This window comes from Eimeria acervulina, genomic scaffold, assembly GCF_000499425.1.
Source record: "Eimeria acervulina Houghton genomic scaffold, Eah_scaff117, whole genome shotgun sequence".
NCBI lineage: Eukaryota > Apicomplexa > Conoidasida > Eucoccidiorida > Eimeriidae > Eimeria > Eimeria acervulina.
The window spans coordinates 46,725-66,189 of NW_013550353.1; the positions used below are offsets into that span (position 1 = coordinate 46,725).

The window sequence follows — 19,465 nt, forward strand, 5'->3', positions numbered from 1 at the left end:
CAAACAAACAAACAAACAAACAAACAAACAAACAAACAAACAAACAAACAAACAAACAAAAACAAAAAAAAACATACAAATGCATCACCCAGAAGGGAAGAAGGCTGGAGAGACAGAAGAAGAGATATTTCTACTTCCCGGTCTTCCCCTCCTAAACCCTAAACCCTAAACCCTAAACCCTAAACCCTAAACCCTAGAAGGGTGGCGTACGTGTGGTTGTGCACATTCTTGCTTCATTATCGTTAATGCCTCTGAAGAAGGGTCTACAATTTAACTTCGTAAATTCTTCGCTGCTTAAAAATAAACTTGGACAGGGATATTTATCAATTTCTACTTCAAGATATCCGCAAGAAGGCCATAGAGACCCCAAACCTAATCCACACATACACACCAAACCCTAAACCCTAAACCCTAAACCCTAAACCCTAAACCCTAAGCCCTGCAGAAAAAGACGCGGCAGGAGAGCTAATCTGCGTTTTTTTATGCTAACGAATGAGACCTTTAGGGTTTAGGGTTTACGGTTTAGCGTGCTGGTCTGAAGGCCATGTGAAAGCAACACAGAGAGGCGCTGCGATTAGGGTTTAGGGTTTAGGGTTTAGGGTTTGATACGTTTGGAGGGTATTTTAGCAGGAACAAGAGGAAGAGTAAGAGCCCAGGAGGAGCGCTGCTGCTGCAAGCAGCATTTGCTGTTGTTTGTTTGTTTGTTTAACTCAGCATTTAACTCGTATAAGTTTAACGGCCTTTGAAGCTTAGCAAAAGGCTTCCCGTTTATACACACAAAAAGACAAAGAAGGGGATCGATCCCAGGCAAACAAGGCAGCAACACCTGAAACACAAACCCTAAACCCTAAACCCTAAACCCTAAACCCTAAACCTGAACCCTATACCCTAAACCCTGAACCCTAAACCCTGAACCCTATACCCTGAACCCTATACCCTGAACCCTACACCCTAAACCCTACACCCTAAACCCTACACCCTAAACCCTAAACCCTACACCCTAAACCCTAAACCCTAAACCCTAGAGCTACGCTCTTTGAGGCTTTGGTGTTGCACTGCAAGCAGCAAAAACACTTCTCGTTTACTCCCCTCTACAATGAAAAGAGGGTTTGATTACGAAGCTCCGATTAGGGTTTAGGGTTTAGGGTTTAGGGTTTGTTATACTCGTCCGTTAATGAATACTCTTCCATAGAGTTGCTCCAGTACTTGTACAGCCTCCCTTGAGGGCCCCATTTGCTGCGGTTCAATCTCGCAGCTGCTTGCTGCTGCAACGCGTCTGCTGCTGCGCTGCAGCAGCAGCAAATTGCGGCATTCAGGGCCCCACAGAGCAGCAACAGACAGCTTTGCTGTTCCTAATAAACTTTTTGCTTCTCCTCTCAGCAGCAGATTATATACTTTCTTTATTCTTATCTCCACCTTCTGCACAACACCAACAGCACCAGGTGTCTCCTCACCTTCAAGGGGGCCCCCAGGGGGGGCCCCCGCAATGATCTCTTGGGGGCCCCCCACAGGGCCCGCAGTGGGAGCCCCCATTGTGGGGCCCCCAGGGGGCCCCTTGTCCATAGACAAACCAGGGGCCCCCCAATGAGCACCTTGAGAGAAGGCCCCTGTACCCTCATACTTATCATTGGGGCCCCCCATATGATGTTGATCAGGGGGGCCCCCCTCTGGGGCCCCCTGAGGGGCCCCCTCTGGGGCCCCCTGTGGAACCCCCTGGGGGCCCCCCTTTTGGGAGCCCCCATTTTGGGGGCCCCCCTTTTGGGGGCCCCCCTTTTGGGGCCCCCGTTGATATAGAGTTGATAGATTGTTGAGTCTCCATCTGGAGCCTAAGAGAAGAGAGTAATCTATTGGAGGGGACTTGTTAGGAAATAAGGAGACATCTATCTGGCCTATAGGAAGGAGACAGTTAGGAGATAAAAGAGAAGAAAGAGACAGCTTCTTATATTCTTGATATGCTGCACGGTAGCGACAGAGTGCGGCCCAGAGAGGCTGAAAAAAATAAATAAATAAATAAATAAATAAATAAATAATATGTTTATCTTATTTATTATTAAATAAAGAGCATATAAATACATATTTACTTATTTGTTTATATTTATTTGGATAGGTTATTAAGAGAGACAGCAGGAAATAAAAAAGTAAAAGGAGACAAACAGAGACAAAAGGAGACAGAAAAATAAATGAAGAGACAAAAGGAGACAGACAGAGACAACATAATATTAAAACAGACAAAGAGACAGACAAAGAGACAGACAAAGAGACAGACAAAGAGACAGAGAAGCAGACAGCAGCGGAGACAGAGACAGAGAGAGACAAAGAGAGACAGAGAGAGAGACAGAGAGAGAGAGAGAGAGAGACAGCAAAGGAGGGAGCGAAGAAGACAGAAAGAGACAGCAAAGGAGACAGCAAAGGGGACAGACAGAGACAGCAAAGGGGACAGAAAGAGACAGCAAAGGAGACAGCAAAGGAGACAGCTCTACCTCGTGTAAGAATAGCCTGAGGCGAGTCATAGGCCTCAGAGTGCAGTCGCTGTGAAAGGAGACGCTTAAACTTTTCTTCATTTCTTGCTGAACCACTTCTGCTGCTTTCAGTCTCTTCTTGCTGCAGGAGAGCAGCAGCTGCAGCGGCAGCACTGCTGTCCCTGCGATGTACAGATGCTGCTGCTGCTGCTGCTGCTGGGGGCCATTCATCAGCAAAGGCGTCTCCTCATTGCTTATTACATTCGTAGGAAGTGCTAACAAGTTGCTGCTGCTGCCCCAATTGCTGCTGCGCTGCATAGAGTGCGTCTTCTTTCTCGGCATCAATAAGACAGATAAGAAAGCAATAGCAGGCTCTGCTTCATCCTCCCCTTCTGCTGCTGCTGCTGCTGCTGCAGCTGCTGCTGCTGCTGCTGCCGCTCCTGCGAGTGCTCTTGATGCGGCTCCTGCTGCTGCTCTCGGTGCTGCTTTTGCTGCTCTTGTTGCTCGTGTTGCTGCCCCTGCTGCTGCTGCTGCTGCTGCTGTCTCCGTCTTCAGTCTCCTTGCAAAAGAAGGAGACAGATACAGCTCAAGGTCCTGCTGCACTATCGCATCATCCTGCCCCAACGCATTCTTCTCCTCGCTTGGCCGAGTAGACACTGCAGCAGCAGCGGCAGCAGCAGCAGCAGCAGCTATGGTGCCTCTACTTTGGCAGCAGCAGCAACAATGGCTCCTCCCCCAGCAACAACAGCAGCAGCTGCAGCAGCAGGAGGGCCTTGTCAGGCAGCAGCAGCAGCACGGGAGCAGCAAGAAAGCAGCAGCAGCAGCATTGTGAGCATCAGCAGCAGGGTCAGCAGCAGCAGCAGAATCAGCACCAGCAACAGAATCAGCAGCAGAATGAACAGCAGCAGCAACAGGATCAGCAGCAGAATCAGCAGCAGCAGCATAATCAAACAGCATCATTAGCAGCAGCAGCAGAACCAGCAGCAGCAGCACAATCAACAGCATCAGCATTATCAGCAGCAGCAGCAGCACAATCAGCAGCATCAGCATTATCAGCAGCAGAATCAGCAGCAGCAGGATCAGAAGCAGCAGCAGCAGCAGCAGCACAATCAACAGCATCAGCATTATCAGCAGCAGAATCAGCAGCAGCATGATCAGCAGCAGCAGCAGCAGCAGCAGCAGCAGCACCTGCAGAGGTGACCCTGCGTCCCCAACCCGGGAGCCAAGATGCCCCCTGAAATATGGAGAAGACCTCAAGGGGGTCTTCAAGGGGACACCAGAAGACGCAGCAAACAGAGAAGCAAGTTGAGACACAGCCTGCTGCTGCTGCTGCTCCTGCTGCTCCTGCTGCACCTGCTGCAAGACCTGCTGCTGTCTCTGTTATACCAGACAGCAACTCTGCACGTGGAGCCTTCCCGCTGCTCGGGTGCGGAGACGTCTGCAACCCTCGTACCCATCCAATGCTGAGCTGCAGATACACCCCACACCCCACACCCCACACCCCACACTCCACCAACATGCATGCATGCTACAGCAGCAGCAGAAGCAGCACCATCTGGGCAGAGATGCAGCTGCATGTACACCTGAGTTGCTGACGCACTGTATAGCGGCTGCAGCAGCCACTCTTCTTTGACGCGGGGACAAACTGCGCCTCCTGCTGCTGCTGCTGCTGCTGCTGCTGCTCCTGCTGCTGCTGCATCCATTGCTCCAGCTGCTGCTGCTGCCGCTCTGGGGTGTATTGGAAGTCATTGGTGGCAGCCTGAAGAAGACGCAGTTGGGGGACAGCAGCAGCAGCAGCAGGAGCAGCCGCAGCGGCAGCAGCAGCGGCAGCAGCAGCAGCAGAAGCAGCAGCAGAAGCAGCAGCACTTGGTGTACCCGATGAGCGCCTCACAAAGCCTACAGTGTCTCCTTTCCTTTGGCTGCTGTCAGAGTGCTTCCACGCTGCTGGTGCTGCTGCTGCTGCTGACTGCAGCTCTGCTTCTTTTGCTGTTGTCTCTGAAGCAAACACCCCCGACCGCCCTGTTTGCTGCTCTGAAGAGACACGTGAGATTTGCTGCAGCAGCAAAGCCCGAGACCCTTTAGGGGTTAGACCCTTATAAACAGACATTTAGATATATATAATACCACACACATCAGAAAAGGAGATGTTGCTGCTGCTGCTGATGCTGCTGCTGCTGCTGCTGATACTGCTGCTGCTGATCCTGCTGATGCTGCAGGAGCTCGTGCCGCTGCTGAGGCACCCCGTGCCGCTGCTACTAGTCCTGGTGCAAATGCTGCTGTTGCTGCTGCTGCTGCTGCTGCTGCTGTTGAGCTGCCTTCAGGCGGGAAGCATAGCCCGCGAGGAAACCCTAAACCCTAAGCCCTAAACCCTAAACCCTAAACCCTAAACCGTAGGCCCAGAAAAACTGCTGTTGGTGAAACTCTAGCTACAAACAGAAGAAGCAAAACGAAGTATACACAGCAAATAATAAAGGCGCAGCTGAAGGGAGCAGCAAACCCTCAAGTAGCACTGCAGCAGCAGCAGCAGCAGCAGCAGCACAAGCAGCAGTTTCTGCGTTTGCTGCGGTGTCTGCTGCTGATGCCCGACTCGCAGCAGCAAGCTTGCTGCTGTGTGATTGCTGTTGCAGGGGGCTCTGATGTTGCAGCGGTTCCTGCTGCTGCTGTTGCTTCTGCTGCTGCTGCTGTTGCCGTCGCTGCTGCTGCTGATGCTGTGGTGGATGCTGCTGCTGTTGCTGCTGCTGTTGTTGTTACTCCTGTCGCTACAGTTTCTGCTGTAGATGCTGTTTCTCCCGCTGCTGCTGTTGCTGCTGTTGCTGCTGCTGCTGTTGCTGCTGCTGCTACTACTTCAGCGGAGCAGCAGCAGCAGAGCGCAGCAGCCAGACAACAGGCGAGGGTTTCTTTCTATTGTCCTTAGCTGTTTTTCTGCTGCTGCTGCTGCAGCTGCTGTCAACATTGCTGCTGCCGCTGCTGCTGCTGCTGCTACTGTTGCTGCTGCAGCCGTGCGGGTGTGCTGGGCTTGCTGGTGTATATAAATAATAAAAACAAAACAGAAACAAATATTAAAAAGACTTCAAACCCTAATTAAAACCCTAAACCCTAAACCCTAAACCCTAATAGCATAAACCCCCAACTGCAAGACCCGGGTGGCCCATGGGCCAGCAGCATGCGACCACTGCCGAAACCCTAAACCCTAACCCTAAACCCTAAACCCTAAACCCTAAACCCTAAACCCTAAACCCTAAACCCTAAACCCTGATTCTTTCAGGATACTGATTTTTGGGGAAGATTCTGTGAGAGAAGTATTAAAACCCTAGCCTAAACCCTAAACCCTAAACCTTCATCATTGAACACGAGGGGCCTAAGCCTCAACAGGACAAGGCCCCGTAAACCCTAAACCCTAAACCCTAATCCTGAACCATTGGTGAAGCAGCCTAAACCCTAAACCCTAAAGAGTTAATCCATCTAGAGATTAAAAAAAACCCTAAACCCTTTATTCTTTAGGGCTTCGCGCCTGCGCTAAACCCTAAACCCTAAACCCTAAACCCTATGCAAGAAAACTCCCAAACCCTAAACCCTAAACACTCAACCTCAAACCCTAAACCGTAAACCCTAAATCCTCAAACCTTAAAAATTAACCCCTAAACCCTAAGCAAACCCTAAACAATTGTCCTTCAAACCCTAAACCCTAAACAGACCCTAAGCCCTCCAGCCCCCTATACCATCAACCCTCAAACCCTAAACCCTAAACCCTAAACCCTTAAACTATAAAACCGTAAACCCTAAACCCTGGCTGTCTCCTCTCCACGCAAACGAAAAAACCCTTTAAAAGCAAAACCAGAGAAATTCACGCAAATACAAATAGTAGTAAGATATGCTGATGCTGCTACTGATGCTGCTACTGCTGCTGCTGTTGTTGCTGCTGCTGCAGCGATTGCTGCCGCCGCTGCGGTCGGAGAGGAAGCAGAGCTGATGCTGGCGGTGCAGCTAATGCTGCACTTCCTGCTGCTGTTGCTGCTGCTGCTGCCGCCATTGCTACACATACTGCTGCAGCTTCTGCTGCAGTTGTTTGCTGCAGCTTCTGCTGCAGTTGTTGCTGCAGATGGCACTGCATTTGCTGCTGCTGCTGCTGCTGCTGCTGCGGCTACTTGTACACTGTGTACTACATCTACTGCTGCAGCAGCTGCAGCAGCTGCTTGCTGCTGCAGCTGCTGCTGCTGCGGTTGGTGCTGTATCTACTTGGGCAGCAGCTGCTGCAGTTGTTGCTGCATGTGCTGCTGGTGCTGCTGCTGCAGCTGCGGCTGCTGAGCCTGAGAAGGGTGCTGATGTTTGTCCTGTGTTTCCTCGTCTTTATCTTGCGGGTGCTGCATGTGCTGCATGTGCTGCTGCTGCTGCTGCTGCTGCTGCTGCTGCTGCAGGATGGTGCAGTTGTCTGCGTGCTGCTGCAGCAGCTGCAGCAGCACCGCTCTTGCTGCTGTCTCTCCTTTTGTATTTTCGCTGGTTACTCGCGTAGCGATGTCTCTAAAAGCAGCAAGGAGGGGCTCCTCCAGCAGCAGCAATCCCTTGGGCGTCTTCACTGCCACTGCTGCTGCTGCTGTTGCTGCAGCAGGTGCTGCTGCTGCTGTTGCTGCAGCAGGTGCTGCTGCTGTTGCTGCTGCTCCTGTTGCGGCCCCAGGTGCTTGCGCACCAGCTATGAAGTCCGCAGCAGACTGCTGCACCAGAAAAAAATCCTTCTGCTGCTGCTGCTGCTGCTGCTGCTGCTTGAGAGGGGTTTCTATGGAGAACTTCAAACCTGCTGCTGCTGCTGCTGTTGCTGCTGCTCGTCTTTTCGCTAGACCAACGCCAGAACGCTGCGCCTGCTGCAGCATTTCCTGCAGCAACAGCAGCAACAACCGCAGCACCAAAAGGTCCCCACATCCCTATCCGCAAAAGGCAGAAGCAGCGACACGCAGCAACAGCAGCAGCAGTAGCAGCAGCAGCAGTGCAGCAGCTATCTAACCCTGAGTGCAGCAGCAGCAGACGCTGCCCATGTCTCCTCCTCCTCTTCTCGCTGTATGTCATCGCCATCAAAGAAAAAACTGTCTCCTTCATCTATACACAGCAGCAGCAGCAGCAGCAGCAGCAGGAATAGAATAGCAGTAGCACTAGTAGAAGCTCCTACTCTGCAGCAGCAGCAGCAGCAGCAGCAGCAGCAGCGCTTCGCTCTGCCTATCGCAGTAACTCCCATCGGCAATACCTAAAGCAGCTACCCCTGCAGCAAGAAGCAGCAGTAGCTGCAGCAGCGGCAGCAGCAACAGCAGCAGCAGCAGCTGCTGCAGCAAGAGGCCTACTGTAGAAGCTCCCCAGCGAATTCTGCTGCAGCAGCAGCCTAGCCACAGTAAGCGGCAATCCATTGGAAGCTGCTGCTGCAGCAACTGCAGCAGGAGAACAAACCTCAAGCTTTGCTGCATTGTGGGGAGGACCGCAGCAGCAGCTGCTGCTGCTGCTGTTGCTGGTGCTGCTGCTGTCATTGTTGTTGTTGTTGCTGCTGCTGTTATTGCTGTTGTTGTTGTTGCTGCTGCTGCTGCCGCTCTTCTCTTCACATAAAGCAGATGCGGATTTGCTGCTGCTGCAGTGGCTGCAGGGACGCCCAGCAGGTGCTGACGCAGCGGCAACAGCAGCAGCATCTACTGCAGCAGCAGCAGCAGCAGCAGCAAATCCTTCTGTAATAACCGACGATCCCGATTCCCAAATTTCGGAGGGGTCGTCAGCCTGCATCTCAAAAGCAGCAGCAGCAGCAGCAGCAACTCCTGCAGCAGAAGCAGCAGCAACTCCTGCAGCAGAAGCAGCAGCAACGGCAACAGCTGAGGCAACCGGGGAGCAACAGCAACAGCAGCAACAGCAGCAACAGCAGCAGCAGCTGCTGCAAATGAATGCAGAGACATCAGGAGCCAGAGCAGCTGGCAGCACTCACGCTGTTGCACGTTGTCTGCTGCTGCTGCTGCTGCTGCAGCAAAGCCCTGGCGAATGCAGCAGCATGCGCTGCAGCAACACGCAAAGGAGGGAGCCGCGCTGCAGCAGCAGCAGCCCAAGCAGCAACATCGGGAACTAAGTCAGCAGCAGCACCTGCGGCCTGAGACAACATACAGCAGCAGAAACAGCAACAGCAGCAGAAGCAGCAGAATCGTACACAGACTCGTGCATGCAGCAGCAGGCTGCAATTCAGACAAGCTGCAGCAACGAGCAGCAGCAGCAGCAGCAGCAGCAGCAGCAGCAGCTCACGGGGGAAGCAGCTCCAAATGCAAGTGCATCCCGCAGCAGAAACTGTCCCGTTCTAGCAGCAACCTGCTTTTGCTGCGGTTGTTGTTGCAGTTGCTGCTGCTGCTGCAGCTGCTGCTGCACTTCTGCATCAGGAAGTGAGGGATCCAGCAGAGCGCGAAGAAGGGGATGTGCTGCTGCTGTTCTTGCTGCTGCTGCTGTTGCTGCTGCTGCTGCTGCATGCCAACCTTGCTGCCACCAATTCGAGTCTTGCGCTTCTATGGGGGTGTACAGCAGCGTCGGTTGCTGCTGCTGCTGCTGCTGTTGCTGCTGTTCGTGCTGCTGCTGCTGCAACGCGCTGTCTAGAGGCTCTGCTGCTAGGGCTTCTGCAGCAGAACGCAGCCTAAACAAAGCAGCAGCAGCAGTAGCAGGAGCGGAGACAGCAGCAGGCGCAGCAGCAGCAACAGCAGCAGCGCCCTCAGGTGCTGCAGCTGCAGTGGGAGGAGAAGCAGCTGAAGGATCAGCAGCAGCAGCACCACTGCAGAGCGAGTTGCTGCTGCGGCTGCTGCTGCTACTGCTGCGGGTGTACTTGGGTTTGCTGCTGCGCTGCAGCCGTGCCGCTGCCCCCGTGTCTGCAGTAAACGGAGCAGCAGCAGCAGAAGCAGCAGCAGCTGGCGAACCGGCTGCAGCAGCCCCACGCACACGCTGCGCTCCCTGCCTGCGCCCCGTCGAGGCAGCTGCTGTTGCTGCTGCTGTTGCTGCTGCTGCTGCTGCTCCCCCTGTTACTGCTGTTGCTGCTGAGTCGCGTCGCAGTGTGCGGCTGACTCGCCGCGGTACAGCGGCAGCAGCAGCACTTTGCTGCTGCTGCTGCTGCTGTTGCAACAGCTGCTGTTGCTGCTGCTGCTGCAGCACTTGCTGCTGCCTGTCATATGAAGGCGCCCATTGGAGTGGCGACGGCAAGTGCTGCTGTTGCTGCTGTGGCTGCTGTTGCTGCTGCTGTTGCTGCTGCTGCTGTTGCTGCTGCTGCTGCTGCAATATATTCCCACGGTGAACAGGGTCTTGCAGCAGCCACTCTTGAGGCTGCTGGAGAGGCTCCTGCTGCTTCAGCAGCTGCTGCATACGTTGCTGCTCATGCTGCTGCTGCTGCTGCTGCTGCTGCCTCTCGAACGCCTGGCCTGGTGATGAGTGCTGCTGCTGTTCTTGCTGCTGTTGCTGCTGCTGCTGCATTTGTTGCTGTTGCAAGTTTTGCTGCTGTAGAAACTGCTGCTGCACATATTGCTGCTGCAAACGTTGCTGTTGCTGCTGCAGCTGCTGCTGTTGCTGCTGCTGGAGCTGCTGCTGCTCCTGCAGGTGCTGCTGCTGCAGCTGCTGCTGCTGCAGCTGCTGCAGCTGCTGCAGCTGTTGCTGTTGCTGCTGCAGGTGTTGATGCTGCAGCTGTTGGTGCTGTAGCTGTTGCTGCTGCAGCTGTTGCAGCTGATGCTGCGGCTGCTGCAGCTGCTGCAGCTGCTGCTGCACTTGTTGTTGTTGCTGCTGCTGTAGCTGTTGTAGCCGCTGCAGCTGTACCTGCTGCTGCCACGGCTCGAGTTGTTGTTCGTGCGGCTGTTGCTGCAACAGCTGCTGCTGCTGCTGCAGCAGCTGTTGCTGCAGCATCAGCTGTTGCTGTGGCTCCTTTTGCCGCTGCATTTCCTGCTGTTGCTACAATTGCTGCAGCTGATGTTGCTGCTGAACCTGCTGGAGTTGCTGCTGCTGCTGCTGTTGCTGCAGTCCTTATACGTGCTGTTGCTGTTGCTGTAGCTGGTCATGCCGCTGCTGAACAAGCCGTTGCTGCTGCTGCTGCTGCTGCTGCTGCTGCAAAGTTCTCTGCACTCTGGCCTCTGCGAGTGGTGGTGATGCAGCAGAAACGAACTGGAGAGCAGCAACAGCAGCAGCTGCTGCGGCTGTTGCTGCTGTTCTTGTTGTTGCTGCTGCTGTTGCTGCTGTTGCAGCTGCTGCTGCTGCTGATGTAGTGGCGGCAGCTGCGTCTGCTGCTGCGTCGCGCTCTTGAGCCCATGCTTCAGGTGCTGAAAGAAGCTGCTGCTGTTGCTGCAGCTGCTTCTGCTGCTGTTGCTGTTGCTGCTGTTGCTGTTGCTGCTGAGTGCTCTGCTGCTGACAGCAGCAGACGCCAGATGCACATAGTTGGCAGCAGCAGCAGCAGCAACTGTTGCTGCAGCAGAGCGACAGACACCTCCTTCCCGTTTCTTAAGTGTTGAAAAGGGTATTGTTACTGCTGTTGCTGTTGTTGCTGCTGCAGTTGCTGCTGCTGCTGCTGCTGCCTTCTCCCGCCGAGGCCTCGGCACCAGCGGTGTGTTGCTGCTACAGATGCAGCAGCAGCAGCAGCAACAATAACAGAAAAAGAAGCAGCTACTGGTTCCCAGATGCTCTTTAAATTTCTTATTCATGCTCTGTCTTCTGCAAGTAGCAGCAGCAACAGCAGCTGCAGCAGCGGTCGCTGGTGTGGGGCCCCTGAGGCCCCGCTGCTGCTGTTGCTGCAGCAGCAGCAGCAGCTGCTGCCGACGGCTTCCTCTTCTAGTGTACATGCAGCTTGTGTCTCTGCTTTTAAACTCCGAACTGACTGCTAATTTTATTCCCTCTACTACTCTACTGTTTCTGCTGCTGTTGCTGCTGCTGTTGCTGCTGCTGCTCTGCTGCTGCTGCTCTGCTGCTGCTCTGCTGCTGCTCTTGCTGCTGTTGTAAGGCGCCTATAGCTGCAGTCTGTGCGGCGATATCTATCATGCTCTGAGGTGTACATACACCCGAAGAAACTCAAACTTAAAAAGATTAAAAGGTCCACCATTGGCAGCAGCAGCAACAGCAGCTGTGTTGCTGCTGCTGCTGCTGCTCTAGGGTTTAGGGGTTGAAAACCCCTGCAGCACGACATCTGCTGCACGGGGGGCGCCGTGCTGCGCATCCCAGCAGCAACGAAAAGACACCGCGAGGCCCTTTAGGTTCCTTACTGGTGTTGCTGTTGCTGCTGCTGCTGCTGCTGTTGTTGCTGCTGCTGCTGCTGCTGCTGCTGCAGGCTTGGCAGCAGCAGCAGCAGCAGCAGCAGCAGCAGCAACTGCGCTGCCTTTGCCGGCTTCTCGGCGACGCCTTCCGAGCTGCTTCACCAAATCCTCTGTACGTACACCCCACAAGCACCAAGCAATGCATTCAATCCAGCAGCAGCAACAGCAGCAGCAAGACCAGCAGCAGGAAAAGCAGCAGCAACAGCAGCAGCACCTGGGTGTGGCTTGATGTCTGCTGCAGTAAAAAATAAACCAGCACCGCCCTCTTCCGGTTCTGCACGCAAAACCCTAAACCACCAAAACCCTAAACCCTAAACCCTAAACCACCAAAACCCTAAACCCTAAACCCTAAACCACCAAAACCCTAAACCCTAGACCACAAAAACCCTAAACCCTAGACTGCCATCTCTATCATCTCGCTGAATTCTCAAGCCACCGCCTCTCTAAACCCTAAACCACCGTGCTGCGGTATGCATGCACTATGCAGCAAACCAGCAACTGCAGCAGCAGCAGCAGCTCCTGCTGCTGCTGCCACCACAGCCTCCGTTGAGGTGTACGTGTACCCCATTCTGCGTGGCTGCAGCAGCAGCAAAAGCAGCAGCTGCTGCTGCGACAGCATCAAAAGCAGCAGCTGCTGCGACAGCATCAAAAGCAGCAGCTGCTGCAGCAGCAGCTGCTGCTGCAGCAGCTGCAGCAGAAGCAGCAAAATTGTAGCTCACGAATAAAGCCGTAGCCGCGACGCCAGCAGAACCTTATAACCTTCCCCTGCTGTCTGCTGCTGTCGCTGTTGCTGCTGCTGCTGCTGCTGCTGCTGTTGCTGCTGCTGTTGCTGCTGATGCTGCTGCTACTGCTGGACAGCCTCCGCATTGCCCAGAAGTCGTTGAGGGAATCGCAATCAGCAGCAAACGCCGCAGTGCTGCTGCTATTGTCCCTGCTGCTGCTGCTGCTGCTGCTGCTGCTCTTATTGCTGCTGCTAGTGCTGCTCAGGCTGCGGTGGCTACCTTCGCCCCTAGCGGTGCTGATGCTGCTTATCCATCTTACAGCCTGCTGCTGCTGCAGCTGCTGCAGCAACTGTTGCTGCTGCCGCAGGCGTAGGGAAAGCTGCCAAGCTGCAGCAGCAGTAGCAGCAGCAGCACACATGGGCGCTGCTGCTCCCTGTACATCCGCTGCTGGTGCTGCTGCTGCTGCTGCTCCTGATTTAAGCGTCTACGAGTTGTGCTGCAGCGATGCGCTGCTGCTGCTGCAGCAGCAGCAGCAACAGCATCACCTCCTCTATGGGCGGACTGCGCGGCAGTGCTGCTGCTCCCTCGCGGCTGCTGCTGCTGCTGCTGCTGCTGTTCTTGCTGCTGCTTATGTTGCAGTCTTTTCTTGTTAAAGGTGTAGAAGCTGCATTTATTGTTTTTTCCTTCGGCTCCGGCATGCAGCCCCGTGCATGCAGCAGCAGCAACAGCAGCAGCAGCAGCACCAGCAGCAGCAGCTAAGAGGCGAGTCTTCTACAAACGAATAAATAAATAAACCCTAAATAATAATTATAATAATAATAATATTAAAGCGGTTTAAAGGAAGCCTGAGATCTTCAAGTGTATACACCTAAAATAGCTGCTGCAGCAACACTGCTGCAGTCCCTTACAGTTTGCTGCTGCGTAACAGGCAGCAACACCTGCTGCTGCCTCAGCTGCTGCTGCAGCAGCAGCAAACTACTGCTGCAGCAGCAGCTGCAGCAGCAACCGCAGGGAATGTGTGCAATAGCTTGTCACTGAGGCAATGCTGCCTTTACCGTTGTTGCTGCTGTAGGCGCGCCTGCTGCTGCTGCAGCTGCTGCCGTTGCTGCAGCAGCTGCTGCTGCAGCAACTGCTGCTGCTGCTGCAGTAACGATAGCAGCAGCAGCAGCAGAGACTAGCAATGGCGTGCGCTGTACTGACACCCTATCGAGTTAGCAGCAGCTCAAATAGCAAGCTATGGGCGCCTTCCCCCGGATCCTCTCGCCTGCTGCTGCTGCAGTTGCGGCTCCTGCTGCTGCTGCTGCTGCTGCTGCTCCTGCATGCTTTCCAGCTGTTCGTTGCTGCAGCAGCCGTCATGCCTCCGTCTACAGCAGCAGCAGCATCAACAACAGCCGCCAGTGCAGCAGAATCCGCAGCGTGAGCCCTGCATGCACGTGGGGCTGGCAGCAGCACCTGCAGCAACAGCAGCAGGTGCAGCAGCAGCTGAAGCAGCAGCAGCAGCACGTACAGAAGAAGGAGCTGGTTCAGCTGTTGAAGCAGCGGCGGCATTTGTTTGATCTGCCTGCTTCCATCGTGGGTTGGGGGCAGCAGCAGCAGCAGCAGCAACAGCAGCAGCAGCAGCTGCTGCAGCATCAAGAGCGCCGGGTGTCTATACACTCGAGAGAAGAGTACTGGAAGGTCGTTAGAGACATCAGCAGCTACAAAAACTTCATTCCTTGGTGCAGCGTACGCCAAACCCTAAACCCTAAACCCTAAACCCTTTAGGTTGTTTACAGCGTGGGCGGAGGATGAACAGGGTTTAGGGTTTAGGGTTTAGGGTTTAGGGTTTAGGGTTTAGTGTTTGTTATGTGTTGGTGCAGGACAGCGCAGTCTTGGGTTTGTCTGTCCCTTCTTCTTCTGTCTCTTCGTCTGAGGAGACAGTTTCTTGCTGCTGCATGCATGCAAACAGCAGCAGCAGCAGCAGCAGCAGCAAACAGCCGGAGGCGTTTCACGCTCGCTTGACTCTGTCTTTAGGGCTTATAGAAGACGAATTTGTTTCTAGGGTTTGCTGCTGCAGGTGTACAGACACCTGGCATATTTGCAGCAAAGCAGTCGGCTCCAAAGTGTTTAAAGTCCTTGTACGAAAGTGCTGCTGCTGCTGCTGCTGCTGCTGCTGCTGCTGCTGCTGCTCTTCCTGTTGCTGTTGCTGCTTCTGCTGCTCTTCCTGTTGCTGTTGCTGCTTCTGCACTTGCTGGTGCTGCTTCTGCACTTGCTGCTGTTGTTGCTACTGTTGCTGCTCTTTCTGCTGCTGTGGGTGCTCGTGCTGCTGCTGTTGCTGCTGTTGTTACTGCACCTGGTTCTGCTGCAGTTGGATTGCCACGCTGCTGTTGCTGCTGCTGCTGCTGCTGCTGCTGCAGGAGACCAATTGGGTCTTCAGGGAGGGCCCAGCTGGTGTTGGGTGCAGCATTGACTTCTCAACGAAGTTCGCCGTGAGTTGCTGCTGCTGCTGCTGTTGTTGCTGCTGCTGCTGTTGAGTGGCATGCGTTTCTCTTTGCTTTTTGTTGCAGTGCTGCGTGTTGCTGCGATGTTCGCTGCTGCTGCTGCGTATTGCCTTCTCGTGTCTCCGATATAATCTGCTGCTGCTACTGCTGCTACTGCTGCTGCTGCTGCTGCTGCTGCTGCAGTGTCGATCTGTTTTGTATCAGAAGATAGGGCGTCTCTTTCTCACTGAAGTTGCTGCGAGGACTGCTGCTGCATTTGACCGCCGCGTTGCTGCTGTCTTCCCTAAACCCCCCTCAGCAGCAGCAGCAGCAGCAGCAGCAGCTGCTGCTGCTGCTGCATCAGCAGCAGCAACAACAAAAGCAACAGCAACGGAGGGAGCACTAAAAGGTACTGCTGCTGCTGTTGTCTCCGCTGCTGCACCTCGCAGTCTTGCTGATGCTCAATCTGCTGCTGCTGCTGCCAATACTGCTGCTGTTGCTGCTGCTGCAGCTGCGCTGCTGATCATGCTGCTGTTGACAATGCTGTTGCTGCTGCTGTTTCTGCCTCAGCGTGCAGCAATCCTAACCCAGAGGAAGCCAAAGGCGCAGCAGCAGCTTCAGAGGGTCGTGTGTCTACAGCAGCGGTGCAGCAGCAGCAGCAGCAGCAGCAGCAACGGCAGCAGCAGCAACAGCAGCAACAGCAGCAGCAGGGAAGTGGCACGACTGAGTGGGTGCTGTCGCCTGGGGCACTTCAAGGTACCGCTAGCTGCTGCGTTTGCAGTTGCTGCTGCTGCTGCTGTTGCTGCTGCTGCTGTTGTTGCTGCTGCAGTGTTGCTGCTGCAACGTTGCTGCTGAATCTGTACGTTGCTGCAGTAGGATTTGCTGCTGCTGCTGTCCCGGGTGTCTCCTCAGGTCTGTGGCAGCCCGTAGATGTTGCGTTGCTGCTGCGCCGACTGGAGATGCTGCAGCAGCCTCAGTTGGGAGCAGCAGCAACCAAGCCCAGCAGCAGCAGCAGCAACAGCAGCAGCAGCAGCAGCAACACTGCAGGGTTAACGCGTGAGGAGGCCCGCTGTCTCCGCATGCTCTTGTGCTGCCCTTTGGGGCTGCAGGCGGTGGGGGGGGCTTTCCTTGCTTTCGATTCTGTGCTGCAGCAGCAGCAGCAGCAAGAGCAGCAGCAAGAGCAGCAGCAGCAGCAGCAGCAGCAGCAGCAGGCCTTGCTGACGGCACTGCGGGACCTGTCGCATGCGACTGCTTTGGTGGAGTTGACTAGCAGCAAACGCATGCAGCAGCAGCCCCAAACTGAAGAGTAAACTGCGGAGCAGCAGCAGCAATAATAGCAGAAGCAGCAGCAACAGCAGCAGCAGCAACATCCCTGCATATCCTGCCTTTGAGGCCCTGGAGGGAGGCCTCCTTGGTTAGAGTTTCGATTGAGGTGTACATACACCTCAGCAAACAATAATTTGTTGGACTAGATCCCCAGCAGCAGCAGCAGCCACTGCTGCTGCTGCTGCTGCTGCTGCTGCAGCAGCATTTAGTATATGTGGGCAACTCCTACCCGACAGCAGCAGCGCGAACAGACTGAAACCCGCACTACGAATCTTCTGCTGCTGCTATTGCTGCTGCTGCTGCTATTGCTGCTGCTCCAGCTACTATTGAAGCTACAGCTACTCCTGCTTCTAGTGCTGCTGCTGTTGCTGCTGCTACAGCTACTACTGCTGCTGTTACAGCTACTACTGCTACAGCTGCTGCTACTGCTGCTGTTGCTGCTGCTGTTGCTGTTGCTGCAGCAGCAGCAGACTAGGCCTTAAATTGCTTCCACACAGAACTGCCTCTAAGAGAGAAGAGGAGAGCAGCAACAGCAAAACAACAAACGGAGACAATGCGGCAAGCAGCAGCAAGACCCAGGTGTCTGTACACCGCAGCAACACACACAGCAGCAGCAGCAAGTGCAGCAACAGCAGCAGCAAGTGCAGCAGCAGCAGCAGCAGGAGCAATAGCAGCAAGTTCAGGAGTAGCAGGGGGAGACAGCAGAGAGAAACAGCAAACAAAAAGACAGAGACAGAGCAGCAGACAGAAGGAGACAGCAAAATATGCTGTCAGAGACAGCAGCAACAAAAGTAAATAAAAAAAAATAAAAGAAGAAAAACAGCAGCAGCAAGAAGTGCAGACAGAGACAGAGAGACAGACAAAATAATAATTAAAAGAAAAGACAGAAAGACAAAAGGAGACAGCAATAGACATAAACACAAAAGGAGACAGCAATAGACATAAAGACAAAAGGAGACAGCAATAGACACGAAGACAAAAGGAGACAGCAATAGACACGAAGACAAAAGGAGACAGCAAAAAAGAGACTGTAAAAGGAGACAGAAAGAAAGAACAAAAGGGAGACAGCGAAGAGAGACAAAGAAAAAAGATAAAGAAAGGAGACAGCAAAAGGAGACAGCAAAAGGAGACAGAGAGACAGCAAAAGGAGACAGAAAGAAAGTAGGAGGAGTCAGCAAAAGGAGACAGACAGAGAGACAGCAAAAGGCGACAGTAAAAGGAGACAGAGAGACAGCAGAAGGAGACAGCAAAAGGAGACAGAGAGGCAGTAAAAGGAGACAGCAAAAGGAGACAGTAAAAGGAGACAGAAAAAGGAGACAGTTGCTGCGCACTGAGTTAATGCGGGGATGGCGAAGGCCCCAACAAGAGAAGATCCCAGCTGTGCAGTAAATACAAAACCATACACCCGACCTGCAGCAGCAGCAGCAGCAGCAGCAGCAGCAGCAGCAACAGCAGCAACAGCAATATCAGGAGGAGGAACAACAGCAAGGACTGCAGCAAGAGGAGCAGCAGGAGGGTTTCTGTGTATGCAGCGGCATCAGGAGTATTTCTGCTGCTTCTGCTGCTGCAGCATCAGCAGAAATATTCCTGCTGCTGCTTCTGCAGCAGCAGCAGCAGCAGCAGCAGCAGTAGGACCTGTTCCAGTAGGAGGGAGTGTATAGTCATAAGGAGACGGAGGTGTCAGCTGTCTCCTTTGGGGTGTATAGGCAGCTGTTTCTCACCAAAGGACTGTCTCCCGAAGAGGAATGAGGTGCCCGCCGGAAAGAGAGCAAAGTTGCCGCCTAAACAAAAAAAGTTTAAGCAAACTGCTGCGGTGTACGCGCACCAGTGAATATTTGCTGCGTTCGATAGCAGCAACAAACCTACGCACCAGCTGCTAGACAGCAGCAACTGCAGCACCAGCAGCAGCAGCAGAAGAGGCCGAATCAGCAGAAAGAGAAACAGCGGAAACACCAGCACACACGACAGCAACAGCAACAGCAACAGCAACAGCAACAGCAGCAGCACATGTAATAACAGCAGCAGCAGCAGCAGCAGCAGCAGCAAAAGGTAGACAGAAACACACACACACACACACACACACACACACACAGAAAGACAAATATGTTTTTTATTTTTATTTTATAAAAAAAATTTTGTTGCGGTTGCTGCTGCTGCTGCATCAATGTCTGGTGCAGAAGCAACGGAGTAAGCAGCAACAGCAGCAACAGCAAAACCAGCAGCAGCAGCAGCAGCAGCAAACGCAACAGCATGGAAACGAGCTCCAGCGCGAGCAGCAGCAGCTAGAGCAGCAGCGGCAACACGAACAACAGCAGCAAGAGCAGCAGCAGCCGTAGCAGCAGCAGCAGCAGCAGCAGCAGCAGCAGCAGCAGCAGCAGCAGCAGCAGCAGGACTGACAAGCGCATGTTGAAAAGTGCTGCTGTCAGCAACCCTCCCCCACGCAATTCTTCCTAGAGCATTGAATGCACTTGCTGCAGCACCAACAGCAGCTAGCTGCGGCTCCGTGAGTTGCTGCTGCGGTGCAGCAGCAGCAGCAAGAGGCTTCCAGCAGCTTGCAACAAATATAATGCTGATCCCCTCAAGCAAGAATGTACTCCACAGCAGCAGAAACTGAGGAGACAGCAGCAAGACGTTCAGCCTTAGCTGCTGCTGCTGCTGCAGCATGATCTGCTGCTCCTGCTGCTCCTGCTGCTGCTGCTTGGTCTCCGCTGGGGCAGGGGTTGACAGGAGGCAAACAGCAGCAACAACAAGAAGGAGATAAGCAGCAGCAAGACGACGAAAGACAGAGGGTACAGCAGCTAAAATAGTTTTATCTGTATAATATAATTCTTGAGGAGAGTCAGCATAAGGTTGATATGCTGCAGATACACCCGAAGGGTTTAGCAGCTGCTGCTGCAGCGGCGAAAACACAACAGCGCCTAAGCCAAATCCTGCTGTTATTAAACCACTAATAAGCCCTAAACAAACAAACCCACAAACCCTAAACCCTAAACCCTAAACCCTTCATAGGCAGTCAACAACACACAACACAACACTTCTACACACACAACACGCACTTTAGTGTTTAGGGTTCAGGGTTTAGGGTTTGCCTTGTTGATCAGGAAACCATCAAAAAGCAGCAACAACGGGACTTGAATGGTGATTAGGGTTTAGGGTTTGGTGTTTAGGGTTTAGGGTTTAGGGTTTAGGGTTTGCCTTGTTGACAAGGAAACCATCAAAAA

The 19,465-nt window shown here is 53.7% G+C and overlaps 3 protein-coding genes across 3 annotated transcripts in view; 1 reads left to right on the forward strand and 2 right to left on the reverse strand.

Moving 5' to 3' along the window:
* EAH_00018060 (hypothetical protein, conserved) overlaps positions 1-10,376 on the reverse strand; it is a gene marked incomplete at both ends in the record, with an annotated part of 14,274 nt that extends 3,898 nt beyond the window's left edge. The window contains 13 exons of the mRNA XM_013397545.1: positions 211-372; positions 779-826; positions 1,455-1,989; positions 2,481-3,115; positions 3,453-3,927; positions 4,060-4,454; positions 4,584-4,774; positions 5,584-5,631; positions 6,696-7,327; positions 7,456-7,547; positions 7,787-8,207; positions 8,410-8,568; positions 8,718-10,376. Coding sequence (XP_013252999.1) covers positions 211-372; positions 779-826; positions 1,455-1,989; positions 2,481-3,115; positions 3,453-3,927; positions 4,060-4,454; positions 4,584-4,774; positions 5,584-5,631; positions 6,696-7,327; positions 7,456-7,547; positions 7,787-8,207; positions 8,410-8,568; positions 8,718-10,376 — 5,452 coding nt within the window. The remainder of the gene's footprint in view (positions 1-210; positions 373-778; positions 827-1,454; positions 1,990-2,480; positions 3,116-3,452; positions 3,928-4,059; positions 4,455-4,583; positions 4,775-5,583; positions 5,632-6,695; positions 7,328-7,455; positions 7,548-7,786; positions 8,208-8,409; positions 8,569-8,717) is intronic.
* A 954-nt stretch (positions 10,377-11,330) lies between these two features.
* EAH_00018070 (hypothetical protein, conserved) lies at positions 11,331-12,877 on the reverse strand (the record flags this gene model as incomplete). The annotated part of the gene is made up of 4 exons (XM_013397546.1): positions 11,331-11,468; positions 11,663-11,847; positions 11,952-12,011; positions 12,457-12,877. The coding sequence occupies 4 exons, from the start codon at positions 12,875-12,877 to the stop codon at positions 11,331-11,333; spliced, it is 804 nt and encodes a 267-aa protein (XP_013253000.1).
* An 818-nt stretch (positions 12,878-13,695) lies between these two features.
* Positions 13,696-16,228, forward strand: EAH_00018080 (hypothetical protein, conserved; the record flags this gene model as incomplete). Its single annotated transcript, XM_013397547.1, has 5 exons — positions 13,696-14,103; positions 14,319-14,576; positions 15,144-15,327; positions 15,489-15,674; positions 15,831-16,228. The coding sequence occupies 5 exons, from the start codon at positions 13,696-13,698 to the stop codon at positions 16,226-16,228; spliced, it is 1,434 nt and encodes a 477-aa protein (XP_013253001.1).
* Between the last annotated feature and the right edge of the window lie 3,237 nt (positions 16,229-19,465).